Here is a 21,208-nt window from a genome sequence, read left to right on the forward strand (position 1 = left end):
GTTCTATTCTTTGTAATGCTTACTTTATAGCTTTAGCTGGCATGTCTTATGTTATAGGCTGTTGTTTTATACCATTCCCAGTTAATTTATTGAAACCTTGTCACACAAACAATGTAATGTCTTTGAGAATAGGGATACACAATGATTTCCTGCTTTTATATTCTTCTACTATTAATAATTTCTGAAAACTTTTCATTTTGAAATAATTTTAAGCTTTAAAAAAAGTTGTGAAAGTAATTGCCATGTAGCTTTCACCCAGATTTCCCAAATGCATCTTACAAAAAAACTATACTACAGTGATCGAATCAGAAAGTGAACATTGATAAAATTACTAATCTTTTGACTTGAACAAAATAGTTTCTTGCTCATTTTCTATAGCATCAAGTGTCAGTTGGACCCAATTTTAGTTTTGAGTTTCTTTTTGAGCAGTATTAACTACTTGTGAAGATTTATATTTCACGACTTTTATTCTTTATTGGAGGTCTTAAAGAATGAAGAGAAAATTTACTTATTTTCTTTTTAATGAAATAAATTCATTTTAGCTGTTACCATTTATACATCCCACCTGTGTTGTGGGACCTTGATCTTGGTTATCCTATGTCTTGTAACATTTTGGTCTTTCATCATCTTAGGAATTACTTTATCATTACTCATCAATTATTCCCAACTATATGCTAAAAAAAAAAGACTAAAATAATAAAATGGAAGAAGGATGAAATTGCCTAGAAGTAGTTGCAGTAGTAAAATAAGTCGTCAACACTTCGGTTTTCTTACTGCTTTGCCCAAAGCATTACAGCATCAGGAAAGTATAAAAGAAGTTGGGGATAACTATCTTAAACATTATGTAAGATGTTAACATTTGGGGTATCTGGGTGAAGAATATATCATGATTCTTTATGCTGCTATTTTTACAACCTTTTAGAGCTTTCATTCAATGTATTTGATAACCTGTAATCTTTCATTTTCCTCCTATAATGACAAAGAGAAGAAAACTAACAGAGGAACATTTCACAGTCACTAGAGGAACCAGTAGACGAATGCAGTGTAACAGACAGCTGCACACTAGGCTGAAATGATGATGCTGGAATTGATTGTATAAGACAAATTGCAGACTTTTCAGTCTTCAGATGACAATGTCCTAGATGAATTTTCTCAAACTAGATAATTTATAAGAGGACAGTATATTTATGAGGAGGAGGGAAAGAAATGTGGTGTCCTTATCCAGGAGTCATTCAACAGGAAGGACTTCAGAATGCAACATTTCCAACAAAAATCAAAACCATTTCAATTTCCTAAAAGGATGTACAAGTATGTACTTTCATCTTTTAGGATGTTTTTATACCAAAAATTACTTGATATGCTTTGTAAGTGGACAGATGCCAAAGACATGTGTGTGTGCAGGTGATTGGAAGAAAACATGTAAAAATGAAAAAAATTGTGTGATTGATAGTTCTAGTTGTTATTAGTCTAAAACTGAGAATGCCTGCAGTTTCGGAGCAGAGATGATTGTCCTCTCTTCAGCAACATTAAGAACTAAGTTTTCAAAATGGCTGTGTTTGATGATGTGTGGAGGAGGGGAAAGAACCCCAAAGTGACAACAAGTTAGAACTTTACTTGAGATTTACCTAAAATCTAGAATCAAAATTTATGGAATGGTTATGCTCCAAATTCTTGCATGATGGTTGCATTTTAAAGGATATTGCCTATTTTGGATATATATGTCTTCAAATTTGTATTCCCTATTTTCCTGGTTTTGGATTTGCTATTTAAATTCTTACTAAAATTTCTAATAAAGGTGTTTTTAACCCAAATGGTAAATGATAATGATACATTTTTCTGCTTTACTGAGGAATAAAGGTGAGTCGTATGTTGTAAAGAAAGCAGTTATATCTTTGGCACATAGAAGATGATTGTCCTGAGCCACCTTGGTAAGAATTGTTATCACACCGTAGTATGACATGACTCCACCAAAGCTCAGAAAAGGTGTATGTCAAATGGGATTGTCATTATATTGCATCGAGGTTTCTCAGCCTTGGCACTATTAATATTTGGGGCTGAATAATTCTTTGTTGTGGGGAGCTGTTCTGTGCATTGTAGAATGGCAACATCCCTGGACTCTGTACGCAAGATGCCAGTAGCACCCCTCTCCTGTAATTGTAACAACAGAAAATATCTCACAACATTGCCAGATGTGCCCTGGTGGGCAAAATCTCCCAGGTTGGGGACCACCTCACCAGAAGAATGTGAAACTGGGTTCAGGGGAGGCTTGGGTATTAGACCTTGTGGTATTTTGAGAAGAATGGGTTGTTAATTTTGTTGAGCCGTTATTCTTAGTAATATGGAAAATCTAAACAGATTAGCTTTTTCGCTTATCCTGAAACACTTCATTTTCTGGCAGATTTAAATCCAGAAGTGGATTTTTGGACCATTTTGAAGTAGACTGTGACAGGCAATTTCACTGGGTTGAAGTAATTACATTCACTTAAAGCTCTGATTAAAATTTCTTTGCTTTTAAAGAGAAACTTTCCATTTTTTCAAGAGTATTTAATGAAATAAACTGACCAGGACACAGTTTATGTGATTTTATGTGATGCTGACCACCAATAAGAGAGAATAATTTCAGAAGATTTTTTTTCTTTTATTAGATAAATAAAAGAGCTTTAAAGTGTGCCTGATTTAAGATACTATCAACACAAAATTAAGAGCCACTAAAGGGTCAACCATAAATTATATGCATTTCAAAAAGGTAGAGTGGCTTGTTCCATACACACCATTACTTTGAGCTTATCTTGACTAAGATAATTCTATTATTTCCATTTAAGCCAATTTGTGAAATTTAATCTAAATGAAAAGATAAGAGTCTTTATAGTTGGTTTTTCTATTTGGATTTTAATAAGTATAGAGAAATGGATTTCTAGGAGACCAACTCTTCATTGCAATTAAAGACATTTAGGTTGTAAAACTAGAAAACTTATTTTTTTGTCCTGAAAGGGTTAGCTTTTACCACTGCCCTTCTAATGGTTGAAATGTGTCATGTTTGCTTCCCAGTTGTTCTACCCTGCTCCAGAAGACTCCCGTGCAATATCAGAATTGTCCTGCTCTGCTTACTTTATTTGGGAATTATGATTCCTTTGCATGATGATTTGGAGCTATTTCCACTTTTTATTATAACACATTGACCAGATGAATTTTTAGTGTTCTGTTGCCATTTGTTCAGATTAGTCTTTTTTCATTAGTTTCTATCCCTCAAAGTGTCTTTTTTCCTCTCTTTTTAAATTCTTTTTCATAGACTAGAGTTTTGGTAATAGGTTAAGTTCTAAATCTGAAATGGTTGGAGACCATAGTCACAGATGAAAATCATGTCAGCTGAAGCAGGGCTTGAAAGTAGCTTTGTGTCTGACCCTTGAAGTGCCATGATTTGGCACTCAGATGCTTTATAGTTTGGAATTACACTGTACCTCTCTGCAAGCAGGATACTGTAGTCTGTCTTAATGTTTCTACTCCAGTTTGATCATGTATTCTAAGGAGAAAGGGTCTAGCCTCTTGTTCCTTTAACCAGCTTTGTGACTCGAACAAGTCACTTAATTTCTTTGAGTATCAGTTTCCCTGTAAATAGAAGGGTTCTGGGTGTGTTGATCTGACAGGACTGATGTGAAGAGCACATTAGCTGATGGATTGCAGTCATATATGGAAGACTTGGTTGTTGTGGGGTGGGCAATCTCCTGTTCACTGCTGGAGCCCCAACACTAAGCATAGGGCCTGGCCCTTGGAAATTATTTGTTTGTGGGATAAATGAATTAGCAAAGATTATAAATCGCTATTTATTGCCTGTAAGTCTAAAGTTACTATAATATTTTAATTTTATCCTGTATATCTCTTATGCCCCAATTCATCCCTAGTTTTCAAGATACAACTAAGCATTTACCTTCTCCATGGAGTCTTTCCCAGTATACACAATTACTCCCTTACAAATTTATAGTGCTTATTTGTACCACTTGCGAACTAGATTGTATTGTTAGTTTTTCTTCCCAAGATCTTATTAAGGAAATTTTCAAATTTACAGCAAATCTGATATAATTTTATAGTGGACACTCATATATACACATTACCTGGATTTTACCATTGTCATTTTTATAGTACTTGCTTTATCAAAAATCCATGTATCCATTCCTTCATTAATCCAAACTAATTTCTTGATCTGTTTCTAAGTAAATTTCACCTGCATACACTTTCACCTAAGTACTTGAGCATCCCTATCCTTATCTAGAGTTAAGTGTTTGTTTATAGTGTTTTCCTTTTGATGCAAAATTTACATACAGTGAAATACACAAATCTTAAGAGTAGTTGTGTGTGTGTTGAGATCACACTGTATATATTCTGTAGCTTGCTGTGTCTGGGAGGGCTCTCCTTGTAGATGAACCCTCATCTTTATAATTGCTGCATAGTTTTCCTAATATGAATAGATGAAGTTTATTTAACTATTGACATTTAAGTTTTTCATACTTTGCTGCAATAAATATACTTGGCAGATGTATAGGATAGAGACTTGGAAGTGGAATTACTAGGTGATTAAAGGGTATATACATTTTCAATCTAATTTAAAAATTTAATAAAAGCCTCCAAGTTGATAACCAAATAGTCTATACCAATTAAAACTTTTACCAGTAGTATTTAGGTATACCCTCACCTACACTGAATATCATCATTCTTTAATTTTTGCCAGTTCCCTTGGGATGTCATTTTACTTTATATTTCTTTGATTACTGGTGAGGTTGTATACAGTCTTTCCAACTAGTTTTTAAGCTTTTCTAGGGCAAGGGCCGAGATCATCTGCCACCTTCATATCTGCTCACTAAATATTTGCTAATTGAATGAATGAGTGCTGCCAAAGCATTCCTGCTGTTAGGTTGAAGCTGAATAAAGGAGGAATGAGCCAAGTGTGTGAGAAGTTAAAGCTGAAGTTGCTCAATGCATGTGTGCCTTAAATCAGTAAAGGGACTCTTCCTTTATTTTTTTAAATTGAATTATAGTTAATTTACAATGTTGTGTCAGTTTCAGGTGTATGGCAAAGTGATTCAGTTATACATGTATATAAAACTTTTTTCCGATTTTTTTCCATTATAGGTTATTACAAGTTATTGAATATAGTTCTCTGCGCTATTTAGTGGGTCCTTGTTACTTATCTGTTGTATAAATAGTAGTGTGTATATGTTAATAAAACTCCTAATTTATCCACTCGCAACTTAATCTTTGTGTTTGAGTTTCCTCATTTATAAAAGAATAGTAGCACATTGTTTATAGGGCTGTTATGGGGATTAAATTAATATTAATTAATTGTGTAGAATGCTACTTGGCACTCAGTATATGCTGTTATTATGTTAACTATTAGTTATTCTTTCCTTTCTGCATATATAGTATTTGAATGTCTGTGATGAGTGTCTGGACTGGGAAATGCAGACAATGTTGAAAAGGACTGTACCTTGAAGAAGCTTGTAGACTTGAGGCTTGTTTAGGGGAGTGAAAAGACATTTGACAGGCTGGGAACATAGAGTGGGGACTTAAAGGAGATAATTTGTAAGTTAAATTGTCCCCCAATCAGTAAGGAAGAATTTTGTAGGCTAACTTAAAGAATTTGGATTGTTTTCTCAAGTGATGGATTTACAGCTGGATTGGATTTGCATTTGAGGCCAACTATTTTGAAAGCAGTGTAGAAGGTAAACTAGGTGAGAGAGGTCGGAAGGTGTTGGTAACGGTCTGAGTAAGGGGTGATGAGGTCCCAAAATGAGGGAGCGCCTAGAGAAGAAGCGGTTGATTTGAGAACCATTTAGAGTATAGAATTAAGAGTGGTGATTGTTAAAGAAGTTAAAGTACAGTTCAGAGAAAGTGCAGGCCCTGGGCAGCCTCTTCAGTGTTACAGAGGTGTTCTGGAAGGCAAACGGGAAGAGGTGAATAAAGTTAAATACTTTATAAAATCACAATCACTTTGTAAAGGAAATGATATTTCAGTAGCTGAAAAGATAGGACTTGATCTTAGAATAAAGCATATTTCTTTAATACTTCACTGTTGGAAAAGTCACTGCAAACCCCTCTCCTCCCTTCTTTTTCATTTTCCTATAGACTTGTCCGTAGAGCAGCATTTGGGAATCACTAGTGTAGTCTAATCCTTTTGCAAATAAGGAAACAGGACCAAAGCTCTATAGCTTGAAGTCAGAGTTTGAACTGGAATCCATAACTTGACAAGTAGTCTAGTCTTTTCTCCATAGTCCTGTGCTCTGCTGTTCTGATACGAATTTGGTTTTCCATTTGTGAGGTATTGATTGGCTTCTGGTTACAGAGATTAATCTCAGGTGAGTTTAAGCATCTAGGTTTCAAACCAGTAGAACCCAAGACCAAGCCATGATCTAGATCATGAGTGTACATAGAAGTAGCAGCCAAAGTCTTTAAGACTTTTCACTCTGTCCATTTATTAGACCTATTTCCTTATCCCCAAATAGTCTGAGATTTAGTGTTCATAGTCAATTGACTGGTAGTTTCTTAAGTATCAAATAGCAAGTGTAAATCTATATTTCCAGCCGCTTAAAATGTCTGAAAAGTTTTGAAATACTGCACTAAATATGCTACTTCATACTAGAAAAGCCTAGGAAAACATAACCAGTTAAGACATTTTAAATTATTTCCCCACAGCAGCTGTCAGCAGTATGTTTTCAACTTCAGTTAACTGTGTTCAACATATTATCACATACAAATTTGAGAGACTTAGTCCTTTAATCTAAAGTTGTAGTCAACAGGAAGGTTACTGATGGCTTGAGATTTACAAAAAGACACTATTTAAAAATGGCCGGCTTACAAGTGAAACAATAGTGCTGCTGTGTCACGATCTAGCCGAGGTTTGTGAGGTGTGAGAAGAACCCAAGACACTATTTCAGGGTTGAATGTTCGAGTGATAGGCAGGTTGAGGATGATGGTGAGGATTGAGAAGAAGTGAAGCAGCCCTGGGGAGTCCTTGGGAGGGCTACTTCTCCTCAGGGCATGCATGCTTCCAGGGAATGGAGAAAAGAGGGGTAGGTGGACTTAGAAATCAGGTAAAGGCTTTTTCCCCTCATTTACAAAAAGAGCGTTGCTTCAGATGGAGGGGGAGTGGCTTGCATGATCTATTACTGTATTTTTAATCTTCTTACCACAGGAGTAGTATCTTTAAGATATTTTTTGTGACCAGAAAAGTGGTAGGGCTTGGCTCCATTTTGTCTTTGGATGACTTGAGCATTCTTTCTTATTGTTCGTTTGTGTCAATGATACCGATGTTGGAAAAGCTCTGAAAAGACCCACCTGGATTCCTGGCTGGAGTGTATTAGTCTTTCTGTGTCCTGCAGGAAAGGAAGTGTTCCTCTACAGAGAGATTATTAAACTAAGGGATTCTAGAATCTCTTTAGGATTAAAGAATGTTAAGAGTCAGGAGAAAACTTACAAATGGTCTCTTCCAACTTTCTTGTTTTACAGTTGGAGAAACAAACTCACACAGAAGGAGGAACTTGTCGAGGTGTACACAGCTTCTTAAATTGACAAGTCTAGAACCCCTGTTCTCTTACTCCTGGCCTAATGTTCTTTCCATGATACCATTCAGTTGTTGAAACAATTCATATTTTAAAAATCAGTCCACAGTTATAGTACTAGCTTCTGAATGGAGTTAGGAAGAAACACTTGAATGTTTTTAAGAGCATGTGTGTAATGTAATTAGTATTAGGAATGATGGCACTTGAGAAAACTAGAGAATAAAGAAAGGTATATTTGTGTTCTTAAATTGGAGGTTATTTTTCAACTCTGCAGTACCAAAGTAATTCAAGCTGTTGTTATTAAAATTTTTGTCTTTCAGTTATGATAATCTGTCCACTCTTGGGGGTGTGTGCACCAGCATGCACTTGAACTACCCAGTGATCATCTCTGGGATGAAGTAGATGATATCAATTCTGGAAGTTGAGCTTATGCTAAGTTTGGGTGACTGGTTGTACACATCATTGGAGTGCGAATTGGTTTGCATGTTGCTGCTTCTGGTTTCCGCAGGTTTTATAGTGCATCCCTGAGCATGAGCGCAGAATGAAGCGACGTTTGGATGACCAGGAGTCACCGGTGTATGCGGCCCAGCAGCGTCGGATCCCTGGGAGCACAGAGGCTTTTCCTCATCAGCACCGGGTGCTTGCTCCTGCCCCTCCTGTGTATGAAACGGTGTCCGAGACCATGCAGTCAGCCACGGGAATTCAGTACTCTGTGACACCCAGTTATCAGGTAAGCTGGAGCCCACAAGGGACTCGGGTTGAGGGAGAAACATTGGTGATTTCATCCAATTTGAAAATTTTTTATTCAGCATTCAGATATAAAAATATTTATGGGATATAGGTAAGGTATAAAAAATAATGCAAACAAGATAACTTGTGTATGGTGTTGGTGACACATTTTTTAAAAAAGAATGTTGTCATGACCGTTGAAGTTTACTGTGTAACCCTTTTCCTTTTCCTCCCTTCAAAAGTAGCCACCAGTCTGAACTCTGTTTATCAGTCCCTTGACTTCCTTTAGTTTTTTAAAATCATTTTGTTTATACCTCTAGGCAATAAAGTTGTTTAGCTTGGGTATTTTTTCAATTATATAAATGAAAACATGTGTATTTTCTTCTTTGAGTCCCTTTTTTTTTCACTCAGTACCCAAGTACCCAAGACTTATCCGTATTTTTGTATGTGAACAATTGAGTCATTTTTACTGTTATGAATTATGTGAATATATCCAATTAATTTATTCATTCTTCTGTTGATGGACTATCAGGCTGTTTCCAGACTTTTGCTGTTAAAAAGGAAGTGCGATGAACGTTCTTAGGTGTTTCTCCTAGTACAGTGGTACAGTGGCAATCCATGACAAGATGAGCTTGCACCAGAATGTAAGTCAACCTTTTTTATCAAGAGAGTCTTGCTGTGGGGAAAAAAAGGCAGTGGGATTAAACAGTGTGTTTATTAGTGAAGTAGTTGATTTATATTCTGGTGCAAGCTCCTTATTTTTGCAGACCAGTTAGCAGGTCTGAGGGTATAGGAGGAAGTTTCCTGAGTGTCTGGGAGGGATTGCTGGGTCATAGGGTGTGCACATCTTTACCCTTAGCAGGTAATCCCAAGTTTTTCCAAGCTGTACCAATTTATTTATATTTACATCAGCATTGTGTAATCCTGTCATCACACATCCTGATCAACACTGATCATTCACCGCTCATCTGTTCACTCTGTTTTGTAAACATGGAAGAAATTTGGTTTTTGTCCTTTTTAATTATGAAGGTAAATATCACCATTTAAAAAAAGATAATAAGATGACTTCTTCCTCTGACTTCTCAGACTTTACCCCACTGGTACATTTCTCAGGTACCCCAAATTTTGTGTTTGTGCAAGCTCATCTATGTTTACCTGCCTAGCAGTCTAGGTACACTTCTCTTTAAACAGTTTGGCTCAGACAGTGTATATTGTTCTGTTGTTTGTTCTTCTTACTTCATATATAGTGGATACCTTTCTACTTGAATATATGTATGTATAGATCCAAGTAATTTTTAAAAAATCATTGTATTTATAATACTCCATTCCAGGTCAGTCTGAACCAAAATTTACTTAACTAGTCTGGAGAGGCCTTCTTCTACCTAACTTGTTAGTGACTTTTAAAAAGGTTTGGCTGCTACTTGGAACATAAATTGATACAATCTTCCTCGAGAGCAGTTTGACAGTTTGTGTCAGATTCTTTATTTTTTTATCTAGCAATTCCATTTCTAGGACTTTATTATAAGAAAACAATCAAAGAAGAGAGAAACCCAGATGAAGTAGGAAATAGTAATTCCCTAGGTGTCGCTTCTCCTCAGGAGTGCCCCTTGAAGCAGCACAGTGCCTTCATGCTGCTACAGATCAGGGGGTCAAGTTTGGACTTGGAGGGAAGAAAAGTTGCTTATTTCCCTTGGGTGATTACTTTTATCTGAACTGGTTCACAACTGTTTCCTATGCTTGGGATAGTTACATTTATTCCTGTACTAGAAACCATAATGTGCTCTTTTAAAACCAGCCATCTCAAATATTTATAAACTCTAATTAAAAGTCTTGTAAAAACCTGTTCAACACATGCATGTTGGAATGCAGAAGCTCAGAATAATAACCCTTCTTGTGAGAGGTCTATTAGAGGTTTTACAATTGTCTAAATAGTTTCATTTTACTTCTAGTCTATATTATATTGCTTCTTGGATTTGTGCATAGTTGCTCTCTTTCCCACACTCTGCTCCGTCCAGGGTAATCTTTATAAATTTGTGGGGACTTGGGAAAAAACATTCTCTCTTAAATTGTAGTACACAGTTTACATTGTTCTAAAGTTTCATGTATTTTGGTCTCCTTATTTTGTAGATACGGCAAATAAGGTATAGTTTCTTAGTTGTCTTCTGTAATAATTATCAGTTGTGAAATAGTAGAATAAAGAAAGCTTGGGAAATTTTTAATAGCATTTCTTGCAATAGAAATAGAGGGAAGGGACTTTTGCTTTTATTTTACGCCTAAACTTATAAGAAGATGAGAGAATAGTAAAGAAATACTATTATTTATATTTCTAATATTCTAATTTCTAATATTCTCTATATTTTATATTCTTTATTATTCCTTAATACTGTGAGGCCCAACCACCAATTAGGAAGAATTTTTTTTTTTTAATTTTACAAGTAGCAAATAAGGATGAGAAAAATAAATAAGACACAATAAAAATCTTCTCTAACTCCACCACCACAAGATAAAATGCTAACATTTTACTGTATATTTGTTGTCCAGGATTTTAAATCTTCTTACTATATTATGTATACTGCTTTGTAATATGCTTTTAAAAAATATTTAAAAGTTTAAATTGACAAGCAACTGATGAATACATTCAATTTATGGATTGTGAACAGTTTTTAATGTTAAAATACATGCATCTTTATCAGTTCTATTCAAACTGTGGTCTTCAGATGACTGATGTGAATATTTCCTTACTAGCCTGTAATGAGTTAAGTACAGAAATTGAGAGTGTTTAGAAATTTATATAGCATTTTTGGACATTGTAATTTTGTATCTGTAAAATCTAATAATGAAAGTTATGGGCTTATGTATTTTTTATTTTTTTCTAGTAATTTATTTTTATTGTATTTTATAAAAGTAGTGGCCCATGATGGATTGGAATTTAAGAAAAAAGAAAACCTGGTCCTTCACACAGATAGTTTGAGAAGTGTTGAGCTCTATAATCCTTAATAGCCACAGAAAATTCTGTTATAATATGGGTAGGCGTGATTTATTTCACCAGTTCCCTTTTGTGGAAATTTGAGTTTCTAATTAATGTCTTTGTGTATGTAAAGCTAGGTGTGCATGTTCTTTAGATGCATTTGGGGAAGAATATACAAGCCTTGAAGCTTTTCGTCTGTATTTTGTCCATTCCAGGTTTCAGCTGTGCCACAGAGCTCCGGCAGCCATGGGCCTGCCATAGCAGCAGTTCACAGCAGCCATCATCACCCGACAGCTGTGCAGCCCCACGGAAGCCAGGTGGTCCAGAGTCATGCTCATCCAGCTCCACCAGTTGCACCAGTGCAGGGGCAGCAGCAGTTTCAGAGGCTGAAGGTGGTATTAAGCTCCTTTTCTTCCATTTCCCTTAGTAGGCAACATTGGCTACAGCCTATTAGTAGTGGGGTTACAACTTTCAGCAGTAAACTAGGAGAGCTGAATCTCAAGAAGTTTTACTTTGTTTTTGTTTTGAGACCTACTCATAAATGCCATTTTAGCACCAGTGCCTGATCCAGAGAATACATTCAAGAAATATTTTTGGAATGATGTATGGATGCATGGTACTTAAACATTCCACTCTCAGTTCTTAGCATGGTGTAAGGTTTTATTGAGCATACATATGGTTGGTTATAGTCCTGTACAGTAAATGGGCCCAGTATTATCTTTCGGTTTAATCTTTCTGTTCCTGTTTGTGAGTTTGTAGACTTTGTTTTTTAATTTTTTGAGGTGGGGGATAGGTTTGTTTATTTATTTATTTTTTAATGGAGGTACTAGGGATTGAGCCCAGGACCTCATGCATGCTAGGCATGACTCTGCCACTGAGCTGTGCCTCCCCACTTCTGTTCCTGTTTATGAATAGCTGAATTGGCTGGCATCAAGTCCATCCTTAGTAAAACGTGGTCCTTTAGGGGAACCTTCATGAAGTTTGGAGAAGGCTATAATGGTGAATGAGGTGTTGGTGTTTTCATCTGTTCTGCTGAATATGCTGTAGGTTTTCAGTGCTTTGAAATTCATGAGGCTTTTGTGGAGAAGTGAAGCTTATATTCCCAGCTAACCTTCTCTCTCTGTTTAGTTGAGTGTTACTTCTCAAAATGTGTGATTGTGATAGCAAGTGTTCCAGATTTCATTTTTTCTAGTTTTACAATTATATAGAATTTAAAAATCAAGTGCAGGAAATGCAAAATTAAAGGACTGTAAAGAGATAAGCTGTTGGATCTTTATTTGGTCATACCAGCCTAGTTGTATCAAGTAGCTTGCAAGCAGGAGTGAAGCCTGTATCCTCAAAGGACACTTCCGTGTATAGCATGTATTTCGGCCTTTTCTTTCCCTATTTAATCTGATTCTCCCTGACTCCTGCCCTCACTGGTTTGGGTTCTCAGAAACTTTGATATTGGCCTAAGGAAATTAAATGTTACATAAGTATAAAGCACACCAAAACTAAGCTACATTGAGAGATTTTGTAAAACTTACTGTTTATATTAGCTTAGGTAGTTAAGAATTAGCTATACATAAGCATAGTCTTTAAATAGAACACAAATTATTTGGGCCTGAAACTTTACTCTGGGCCCTATCTTTGGGAAGATATTTGTAAGCTATATTGATGTTTTCTTTAAAATGTTTTTATTCTCTGCTTATAGAATGATGACTGTGTACCAAAATGTATGATTGCTATGGACTTAGCACTTCACCAAGTCCTAAAAATTTTTTTTGAAGTTGGTTTGGTATGACTTAATTCCACATTCATACTGCATTCAGCAGTTAATACCTTAATGTTGCAAAAGAGCTTATAAACTTGCTATTCAACTAACAAAAATATATTTATTTCTATATCTCTTTTCCAGCCAGACCTATCAAAGCACAGCACCATTTTTTACTCTCTTTCCTCACTTGGGTATGAGTATATAGGCTGTGCTTTGTATGCTTTACAGAAGCTGTCAAGGAAGCAAGAAAGGGCTTTGGAGTTGGGGTTATAGAGTGAGTCACAGGTAGAGTTAGGATTTCTTGCTCTGTCCTTTTAGTTACAAGCTCTTGAATGTGATTCCTGGACACAATAACGTGCTGAATTTCCTTTCTAATGAGAACAGGTAAAATGCTTTCTTGTGCCTCCATGTAATTTCACTCAGTATTCCCACGTTGCTTGCCGTTTTTTAGATTAGTCTTAAAATGCTTTACAAGCATTTGAATCGACTTTAATAAACCATTTATATTCCATAATAAGGAAGTGTTCAGTGAGAATGCTTAGTTTATTTCAAGCGTCAACCTTGTCTATACTTTTCTTTTTTGTCTTTGGCAGATTGATGACAAGGAAGATTTGAATAATTTGAGGCATGTTTGGTGTGATTTAATTACTTGCTGAATGCCGCAGCACAGATACTTGGCACATATTTATTTAGCAAGTTCTCTTTACAGTTGTTTGTGTTTGTCTCCCCAACAAACTTGTGAACTTCAAGAGGTTAGGGACCTTAATAGTAAATGCCTATTGAAGTAAGGCAAGAAAATGCATCAGCAGAGTCTAAGGGTCTCCCCAAGTGCCTCCTTAAATCTGTAGCTTTTAAATGACTAGTTCCAAGTTGTTGTTTTCTAAATTGTGGTTCCTAGAACTGTATACATGCTTTTAAGAAGAGTTGTACTGTACTTGAGGTAACGAGAGGATTTCCTCACCATTCTTACACAGGTATCTCATTTATAGTGCGAGTGTCACGCTGGGTTTTTTAAGCACAGTGTTATTTTATAAGTAATGTTTAAATAGTGGTTTATTCAAACCTGTACCTTTTCCTTCCAAACACATACATCGCATATAATTTCCTTCCTTCCGGTTCTGCACTTTCTCTCTCTCTCTGTTTAATGTATGAATTATATTATACCATAGAGTGCTTGTTTTTGTTTTTAATTTTTTGTATGTTTATTACTTTTGATAACTCCTCTTTTGTCATGTGATTGTGAATGCTATTCTTAACTATCTTCTGAAGTCTTTCTTCCCTTTGCAAAACTTAATGAGTTTTAAGTTCCATCAACTTGGTCATTAATGAGGAAAATTCTGAATATGAGTTAAATAGGTCATTGAATTTCAACAGAAATTGTCATATTATTTGTAAAGTACAGGAAGACTAACCATCAAATGAGTGGTTATTGACTAAGTATACACTCTGTGCTCCACCAATACTGAAATGCTCTGATTAACCATGACCATAATGGAAATTTGGGCAACTCATGAAATACCATTTAATGGTTTACTTGAACATAAGTTTTCTATTTCACAGTATATTATGAGTAGGGCTTATCGAATCAGATGTCTACATATGAAACTTTCTTCGAAATATGATATTTTGTGTAATTTAAAATAATCCCAGAGTATGTAGGAAGCACCAAGTAGGCACTTCTGTTGGATGTCTCCTGAGTTAAAATGATGTTGCCCTAAATCAGACTCATAACTTTCTAGCCCTTCAGACTGTCTCCTAGTTGTGAATGCCCAAATAATTTATAATTTAGTGAATGCTCCCTCTCCCTTAATTCCCATGTGCAGTCAGTCCCCAAGCCCTATCACTTCTACCTCCTAAAAAGCTCTTGAATCTCTCCAGTTTTCTCTTTCCCTTTGGTCTGTACTATCATTCAAGCCATTACTGTTCACACATAAGTTAGCCATATAGCTTAACAGATTTTTCTACCTCCTTTTGATCTATTCTGCCCTTGCACCAATTTGTTCTCAACACTGTAGCCAAATTGAGTGCACTAAAATGCAGAAGACAAAAATTTTCATTGCTTTTTTAACAAGATTTACAAGGTCTTTCAGGATCTAGGTCCTACTTCCTCTCCTGTCTAATCTCTTGTCTCTAATACCACCATTCCTCCTTTTCACCACAAATCCTCCAGCCAAACTAAACTGTTTTCAGTTTTCCAAATGTGCCAGATGGTGTCCTGTCTGGGATTTTGCCCACGCTGCTTCCTCTGACTTTCATCACGGGTCTTCCTTTTGCTAACTTGTACTCATCCTTATGGCTCAGTTTAGACACCACTTCTGAAGGAAGCTGTCTCTTATGTCCCCCTGGCATTTTTTTTAGTATGTGTGTGGGGGTGCCCTTCCCATGTGCTCCCTGGGCGTTCAGTGATTGCCCACTTACCCCACTGGTTTATGATTCCCAAATAGATGCGAGTGAACTTCTGTAGAACAGAGACTGTGGCTTATTTGTCTTTGACTCCTTGGTACCTCACATTGGGCCTGGCATGGCACGTTGTAGCTTAGTAGATATTTGTGAAATGAACACATGAACAAATAAGTGATGTATTAATGAGATTCTACTATCCAAAATTTTCCAAAGCCAGGCTACAGAGTTTAGGATTTGATTTTATCTTAAGCTTGTTTTATTACTGACACCCATACTAATTTTTAATACTTTTATGTATATTTACTATATATTTCTATTTTACTAAGTATGTTAATTGTATTGAGGCATAAATCATTTTTTAAAAATAATTTTTGGCTTTTTTGTTTTTATAACCTTGAGATTTATCTCTGCCATAGGTGGAGGATGCACTGTCCTATCTTGACCAGGTGAAGCTGCAGTTTGGTAGCCAGCCTCAGGTCTACAACGATTTCCTCGACATCATGAAGGAATTTAAATCTCAGAGGTAAAAGATACGTGTGCTTGTTCTCAAGCTTTGTGTTTGTAATGTTGATTTTGGAGGGAGGATATAGCTTATTCTCATCTGCTGAAAGATAAACGGTTGCTCCCTTTGGGGCGTTTAGTTTTCAGGGTCATATTTTTATAATTGCTTTATTTTTGAAAATGGAAGGCCTTTGTTTTCTCCATATTGGTAAATTTTTCTTACCTAAAATTTTTCTTAACTGAAATTTTTCTTAGTACTTCATCTCAGTCAGTCAAGTAAATTGGTAATAATTAGGCTACTTGCTCTTTGGATTGATTTAAGATACATTAATATTCTCACGTGGTTTACTATTACAAAAGACTATCTCCTCTGAATAGTGTAAATATGTAATAATATATACTCGTGTATCAGAGGTTGAATCTTGCATGGGAATCACAGTTTTAGACTTACCATCAGAGTATCAGCTTGATAGGACTGTTACCATCCATGAATGTATATTTTGTTCAAAATTGTAACCAAGCCTCTTAGAATACAAACTAAATGGCTTTGGAATGTCAGAGTTCTTTGTCATTAATTTTGTAATATTCAGGTTGACTTTTATTTTATTGTATAGACAGCCGAGTGGAATGTGAATTTTTTTCTTACCAAGGGGTTTGTCAAGCTTACCACTTTAATACTTGTTTTTTTTTTTTGTTTGTTTTTAATCAGCATTGACACTCCAGGAGTGATTAGTCGTGTGTCCCAGCTGTTCAAAGGCCACCCTGACCTGATCATGGGCTTCAATACCTTCTTGCCTCCTGGCTACAAGATTGAGGTGCAAACCAATGACATGGTGAATGTGACAACTCCTGGCCAGGTTCATCAGATCCCCACCCATGGCATCCAGCCCCAGCCTCAACCACCACCCCAACATCCTTCCCAGCCTTCAGCCCAGTCAGCCCCAGCTCCTGCCCAGCAAGCTCCTCAGCCCCCACCTGCCAAAGTCAGCAAGGTGAGCACTTGAAAAACTTTGCATCGTGTGAAATGCATCCCTAGAAAGCACCATCCTTTGACACTTTCCCTTCGTATAAGACTTGGATAGATACCCAAGTTAGAATTTCATCAGAGAAGATGCAGTAGTCACATCCCTATAAAGTGGCTCACGTTTACATTACCACATATTTAGGTATCTGTTTAAATCAACACAGCAGCAACCAAAAGAACTCTTTTGCCCCCAGCTACTGCTTATTGAACCCATGATCATCCCAGCAGATGGCGACTTCATGTAGTAGTACTTGGACAGCACAGGCAGAAATGGTCATCTTATGATCAGATTACATTGTTGCCCACATGGTCATCGTTTTACAGAAGTCACTCCGTTTACCAGATTAGTTCACATCGAGCTAAGTAGAAGGCCCTATTGATGATGATGATGGTGTGTTCCTGGTCGAGAACTGTACTCACATGGTAGCCACTAGCCACGTATGGTTATATTTAAATTTAACTTGATTAAAATAAATTCAGTTTTTCAGTAGCACTAGCTACATTTCAAGTGTTCCACAGCTTCATGTGGCTAGTGGCTATCGTACAGGGTAGTGCAAATAAAGAACATTTCCATCATCTCAGAGAGTTCTGTTGGGCAGAGCTGGTTTAGAAAGCTTTTTTTATGTGGAGTTAGTGCAACAATTGATTTGTCTTTTTTGACATTAAAGATCTGTGTAGAATGAATTTTTTCCTATTCTGTTTGCACCTGTTGAGCTAGTGAGCTTAAAAATTGCATATGAAAAATTCTTCCCTGTAATTGGAAATGTAGCCCACTTCTAAGGTTGTATTTAGAAATTTTGAGACTGAAATTTTTGTATTAGAATGTGTGAAAACCTCTACACTTCCCGCCCCTACCCAGTGTGATCTGAGTTGGGCTGCAATAGCCTGGCCAGAGTGAATAAAGGATGTATTAGTTGAACAGACACCTTGTTTCTCTTTAGCTTGAACTTTTCTTTCCTATGTTAAACCATCTGTGTTCCTGAGGAGAATAAAGACTTTTTTCTTTCTAGCCTTCCCAACTACAAGCACATCCTCCAGCCAGTCAGCAGACCCCCCCACTCCCACCATACGCATCCCCACGTTCTCCACCTGTCCAGCCTCATACACCAGTGACAATCTCGTTGGGAACAGCCCCGCCCTTGCAGAACAATCAGCCTGTGGAATTTAATCATGCCATCAACTATGTTAATAAGATCAAGAACAGGTTCCAGGGCCAACCAGACATCTACAAAGCGTTCCTGGAGATCTTGCACACATATCAGGTAAGACAGTTGCCCTTTCAGCCTGTCTTAACCAGGTCACCCTGGGCACATCTACTCTGAGAAGAACTCAAATAACCATTCTGTGTCCACTAATTTTTACGGGAAATTAAGCAGTTAGAAGAAATTTGTGATGTGTGTTTATAAAAGCCAGTTTTATTTGCTTGAGTTTAATTGCCTTATAGCAGCTAGTCAGAATTTTTAGTCACTCTCTGTGGAATGAGTGCTTATTTATCTGAAAAGTTTAAAGAATGATTTGTGTAGTAGAGGTAATCTACAGAAGAAGGAGAAATTTCTTTAATGTTTTGTGTTTTGTCAGTTGGTAGTGGTACCCTGAACATTCACATACACTACCCTGGTTTTAAAAGGAATTGTCAGCCATCATCTTCCACTCTTTTCTCAACTTAAAAGCTTGAAGTCTAAACAGGTGCTAAGAATGTACATTTTCCTCTTAAGTGCAGCCCAAGTAGATAACATACAAAGCTCCTATCAGACATCTCAGAAAGTGTGCACAAGTGAGTCATTCACAACAGTGGCCCTCTCTAATATGGTCTCTTCCTATTTGCAATTTCCTGTCAGAAAGAGCAGCGAAATGCCAAGGAAGCTGGAGGAAACTACACTCCAGCATTGACTGAGCAGGAGGTGTATGCCCAGGTGGCTCGTCTTTTTAAAAATCAGGAAGATCTGTTGTCTGAGTTTGGACAGTTCCTACCAGATGCCAACAGCTCTGTGGTAAGTTTTATCTAGAAGAACTACACTATTGAGAGTGGTTAACTTGGATAAGTTAGGAAGCTGGAACCAGAAGAAGACTTGCTCTAAATGATACTTATTTGTTTTGATAAGAGCATTAATCTCTTTCATGTGTCTTAATTAGCTTTTAAGCAAAACAACTGCTGAGAAGGTCGATTCTGTGCGAAATGACCATGGAGGCACTGTGAAGAAGCCTCAACTGAACAACAAGCCGCAGAGGCCCAGCCAGAATGGCTGCCAGGTCCGCAGGCACTCTGGGACGGGAGCCACCCCTCCGGTGAAGGTGAGAATGGGCAGCTGCTCATTTTGACTTTCAGGAGCAATTCTAGCGGACAAGTACTCAAGGGCTGACTGTGTGTGTCACAGAAACTAAATGCAAAGCTTAAAAGGCTTTGGGAAAGAATGTTAAATACCACCAATTGCTTGGATTACTCTGCTCTTTTGAGCTCTTACTGGTTTTCTTTATACTTTCTCTCTTATTTGCTGTTAGCTGTCATCTATTTTTGTTTGTTTCTTTCCTGCCAAGGGTTTCTGAGACTTAATTTTTCCTTTCTTGATTTGATGCCTTAAACCTGCTTTATGCCAAGAAGGATGATTATTAAGCTTGTTAATTGTTTCTGAAATAAGTCAGTGGTCTCTGAGGTCCTCTTGTGAGTAAAGTGCATGTGCTTTGTGGGATCTCTTTGGTCTAGAGGCCTATTCTGCCCAAAGTTCTTTGTTGGGTTGCCAGATCTTATCTATATCATCTTAATCTCCAAGGAAGGACCTTTGGGCTGTAGCAGGGGGAGGTCTTAAACTCTTGTTAGTGACCCATCACGTGATGCTTCTTGTTACAGCAACTACTGCTGGTCTGCCTGCAGAAAGGTGAGCCTGCTCCTCTCCTCTTTGAGGTGGTGCAGCTGTGCTGGGGAGCGGGCTGGGTGCATGTACTGATTATTCAGTGAATTCTAGAGCTGTGTCTGTAGCATTGAAGAGATAGATGTCTGCAGAATTTAATTAATGAACAACAAGGGCCTGTGGAATTCTAATAGTAAGAAGTGACTGGTAAGCAAGCAAATAACCACAAAATCTGACCTGTTAGTGTTACTGACCCTTCTGAAGAACTATTGAAGAGCTGTTCTTCAGTGTTTATAATGGTTTCTCCTTTTGAAAGCAAGCTGAACATAGTAATAGTTTCTATGTCTTCACTTTAGTAAGAAGTGTTAGTTCTATGAGCAGCAAGGATCCGGTCAGCAGATACACCCCCATCTTGGCCTCCTCCCACACTGATCACCTGCAGGTGGGGACACTGATTGGGAGATTAGAATCCCCTGTCTCCCTTCTCCCGAGGCAGTGCGAGCAGAGGCTGTGGCTCCTAGGAGAGTGTCCTCCAGGGCGGCAAAGGTAAATGTGCTGCTTCTCCGAGAGCTTGTGCATTTCTTCACAGATGGTTGAGAGGTGGCCTTTTTAAAGTAAATTTTTTTCCTGATAGTTATATCGTGGCACATTCGTTCTCTTTGAAAGAGCAATCTTAAGCCGGTCTGAGTGGATACTGCTGACAAGGTAGTGACTCCTTCTGTTAGGAAGATAAACTGCTTTTTTCATGAATTTTTAAAGTTAAAGGTAAAAGATTGCTTTCTATGTACTCCAGCTCTTCTTACAGCCTCTTCTACCCCCACAGCTAGGAGGACAAGTCAGTGGCATTAGGTTCCAAATAAAGTTACTTTTGGCCCATGGGAAGAGTAAGGATATTAATTCTAACATCACAGTAACGCCATGACCACTCAGAGAGAGCATATTTGGAGAGTAGAATTCTCTGTAAACCTTTGGGAAAAAACTGACAAGCAGTATGAAATAGAGACTTTCTTAGGTGGAAATCTTGCAGGATGTACAGCAAGTTAGTGACCTGAATTCTCTCATTTGTTACAAATTATTAATCAGTGGTGGTCAGTGAAGGAACCATTGAACAGAGATGAAAATGAAACTCAGAGAAACCCACTCTTTGAATCTTATGTGTTTGTATTTTTCCTTTTTTGCAGAAGAAACCCAAATTACTCAGCCTAAAGGATTCTTCTATGGCAGATGCCAGCAAGCATGGTGTAGGAACAGAATCGTTATTTTTTGATAAGGTGAGTACTGAGTAAATTGGATTTAATATCTGCTATTAATGCCCAAAGAAAATCACCCTGTACCCAAGAAGATTTTGTTTTAGAGGCATCAAGCTGATTTGGACTTTCTACTTTGACATAATTTCCAAATTATAAGTCCTTTCAGTCTATGAGGACCACT

General features: G+C 37.2%; 1 protein-coding gene across 5 annotated transcripts in view; it reads left to right on the forward strand.

The window, feature by feature from the left end:
- Window positions 1-21,208, forward strand: part of SIN3A (SIN3 transcription regulator family member A) — a 57,906-nt gene that overhangs the window by 10,719 nt on the left and 25,979 nt on the right. For 4 of the 5 annotated variants that reach the window (XM_015243138.3, XM_072950973.1, XM_072950974.1 and 1 more), the window contains exons 2-9: window positions 8,059-8,280; window positions 11,463-11,639; window positions 15,823-15,929; window positions 16,617-16,899; window positions 17,942-18,193; window positions 18,770-18,922; window positions 19,065-19,223; window positions 20,959-21,048. In XM_015243138.3, coding sequence (XP_015098624.1) covers window positions 8,092-8,280; window positions 11,463-11,639; window positions 15,823-15,929; window positions 16,617-16,899; window positions 17,942-18,193; window positions 18,770-18,922; window positions 19,065-19,223; window positions 20,959-21,048 — 1,410 coding nt within the window. In that variant the 5' untranslated portion in view covers window positions 8,059-8,091. Of the gene's footprint in view, window positions 1-8,058; window positions 8,281-8,811; window positions 8,924-11,462; window positions 11,640-15,822; window positions 15,930-16,616; window positions 16,900-17,941; window positions 18,194-18,769; window positions 18,923-19,064; window positions 19,224-20,958; window positions 21,049-21,208 lie in introns of those variants that run through there. The other variant, XM_072950975.1, reaches the window with a different exon arrangement.

This window comes from Vicugna pacos, chromosome 27 (assembly GCF_048564905.1).
Source record: "Vicugna pacos chromosome 27, VicPac4, whole genome shotgun sequence".
NCBI lineage: Eukaryota > Metazoa > Chordata > Mammalia > Artiodactyla > Camelidae > Vicugna > Vicugna pacos.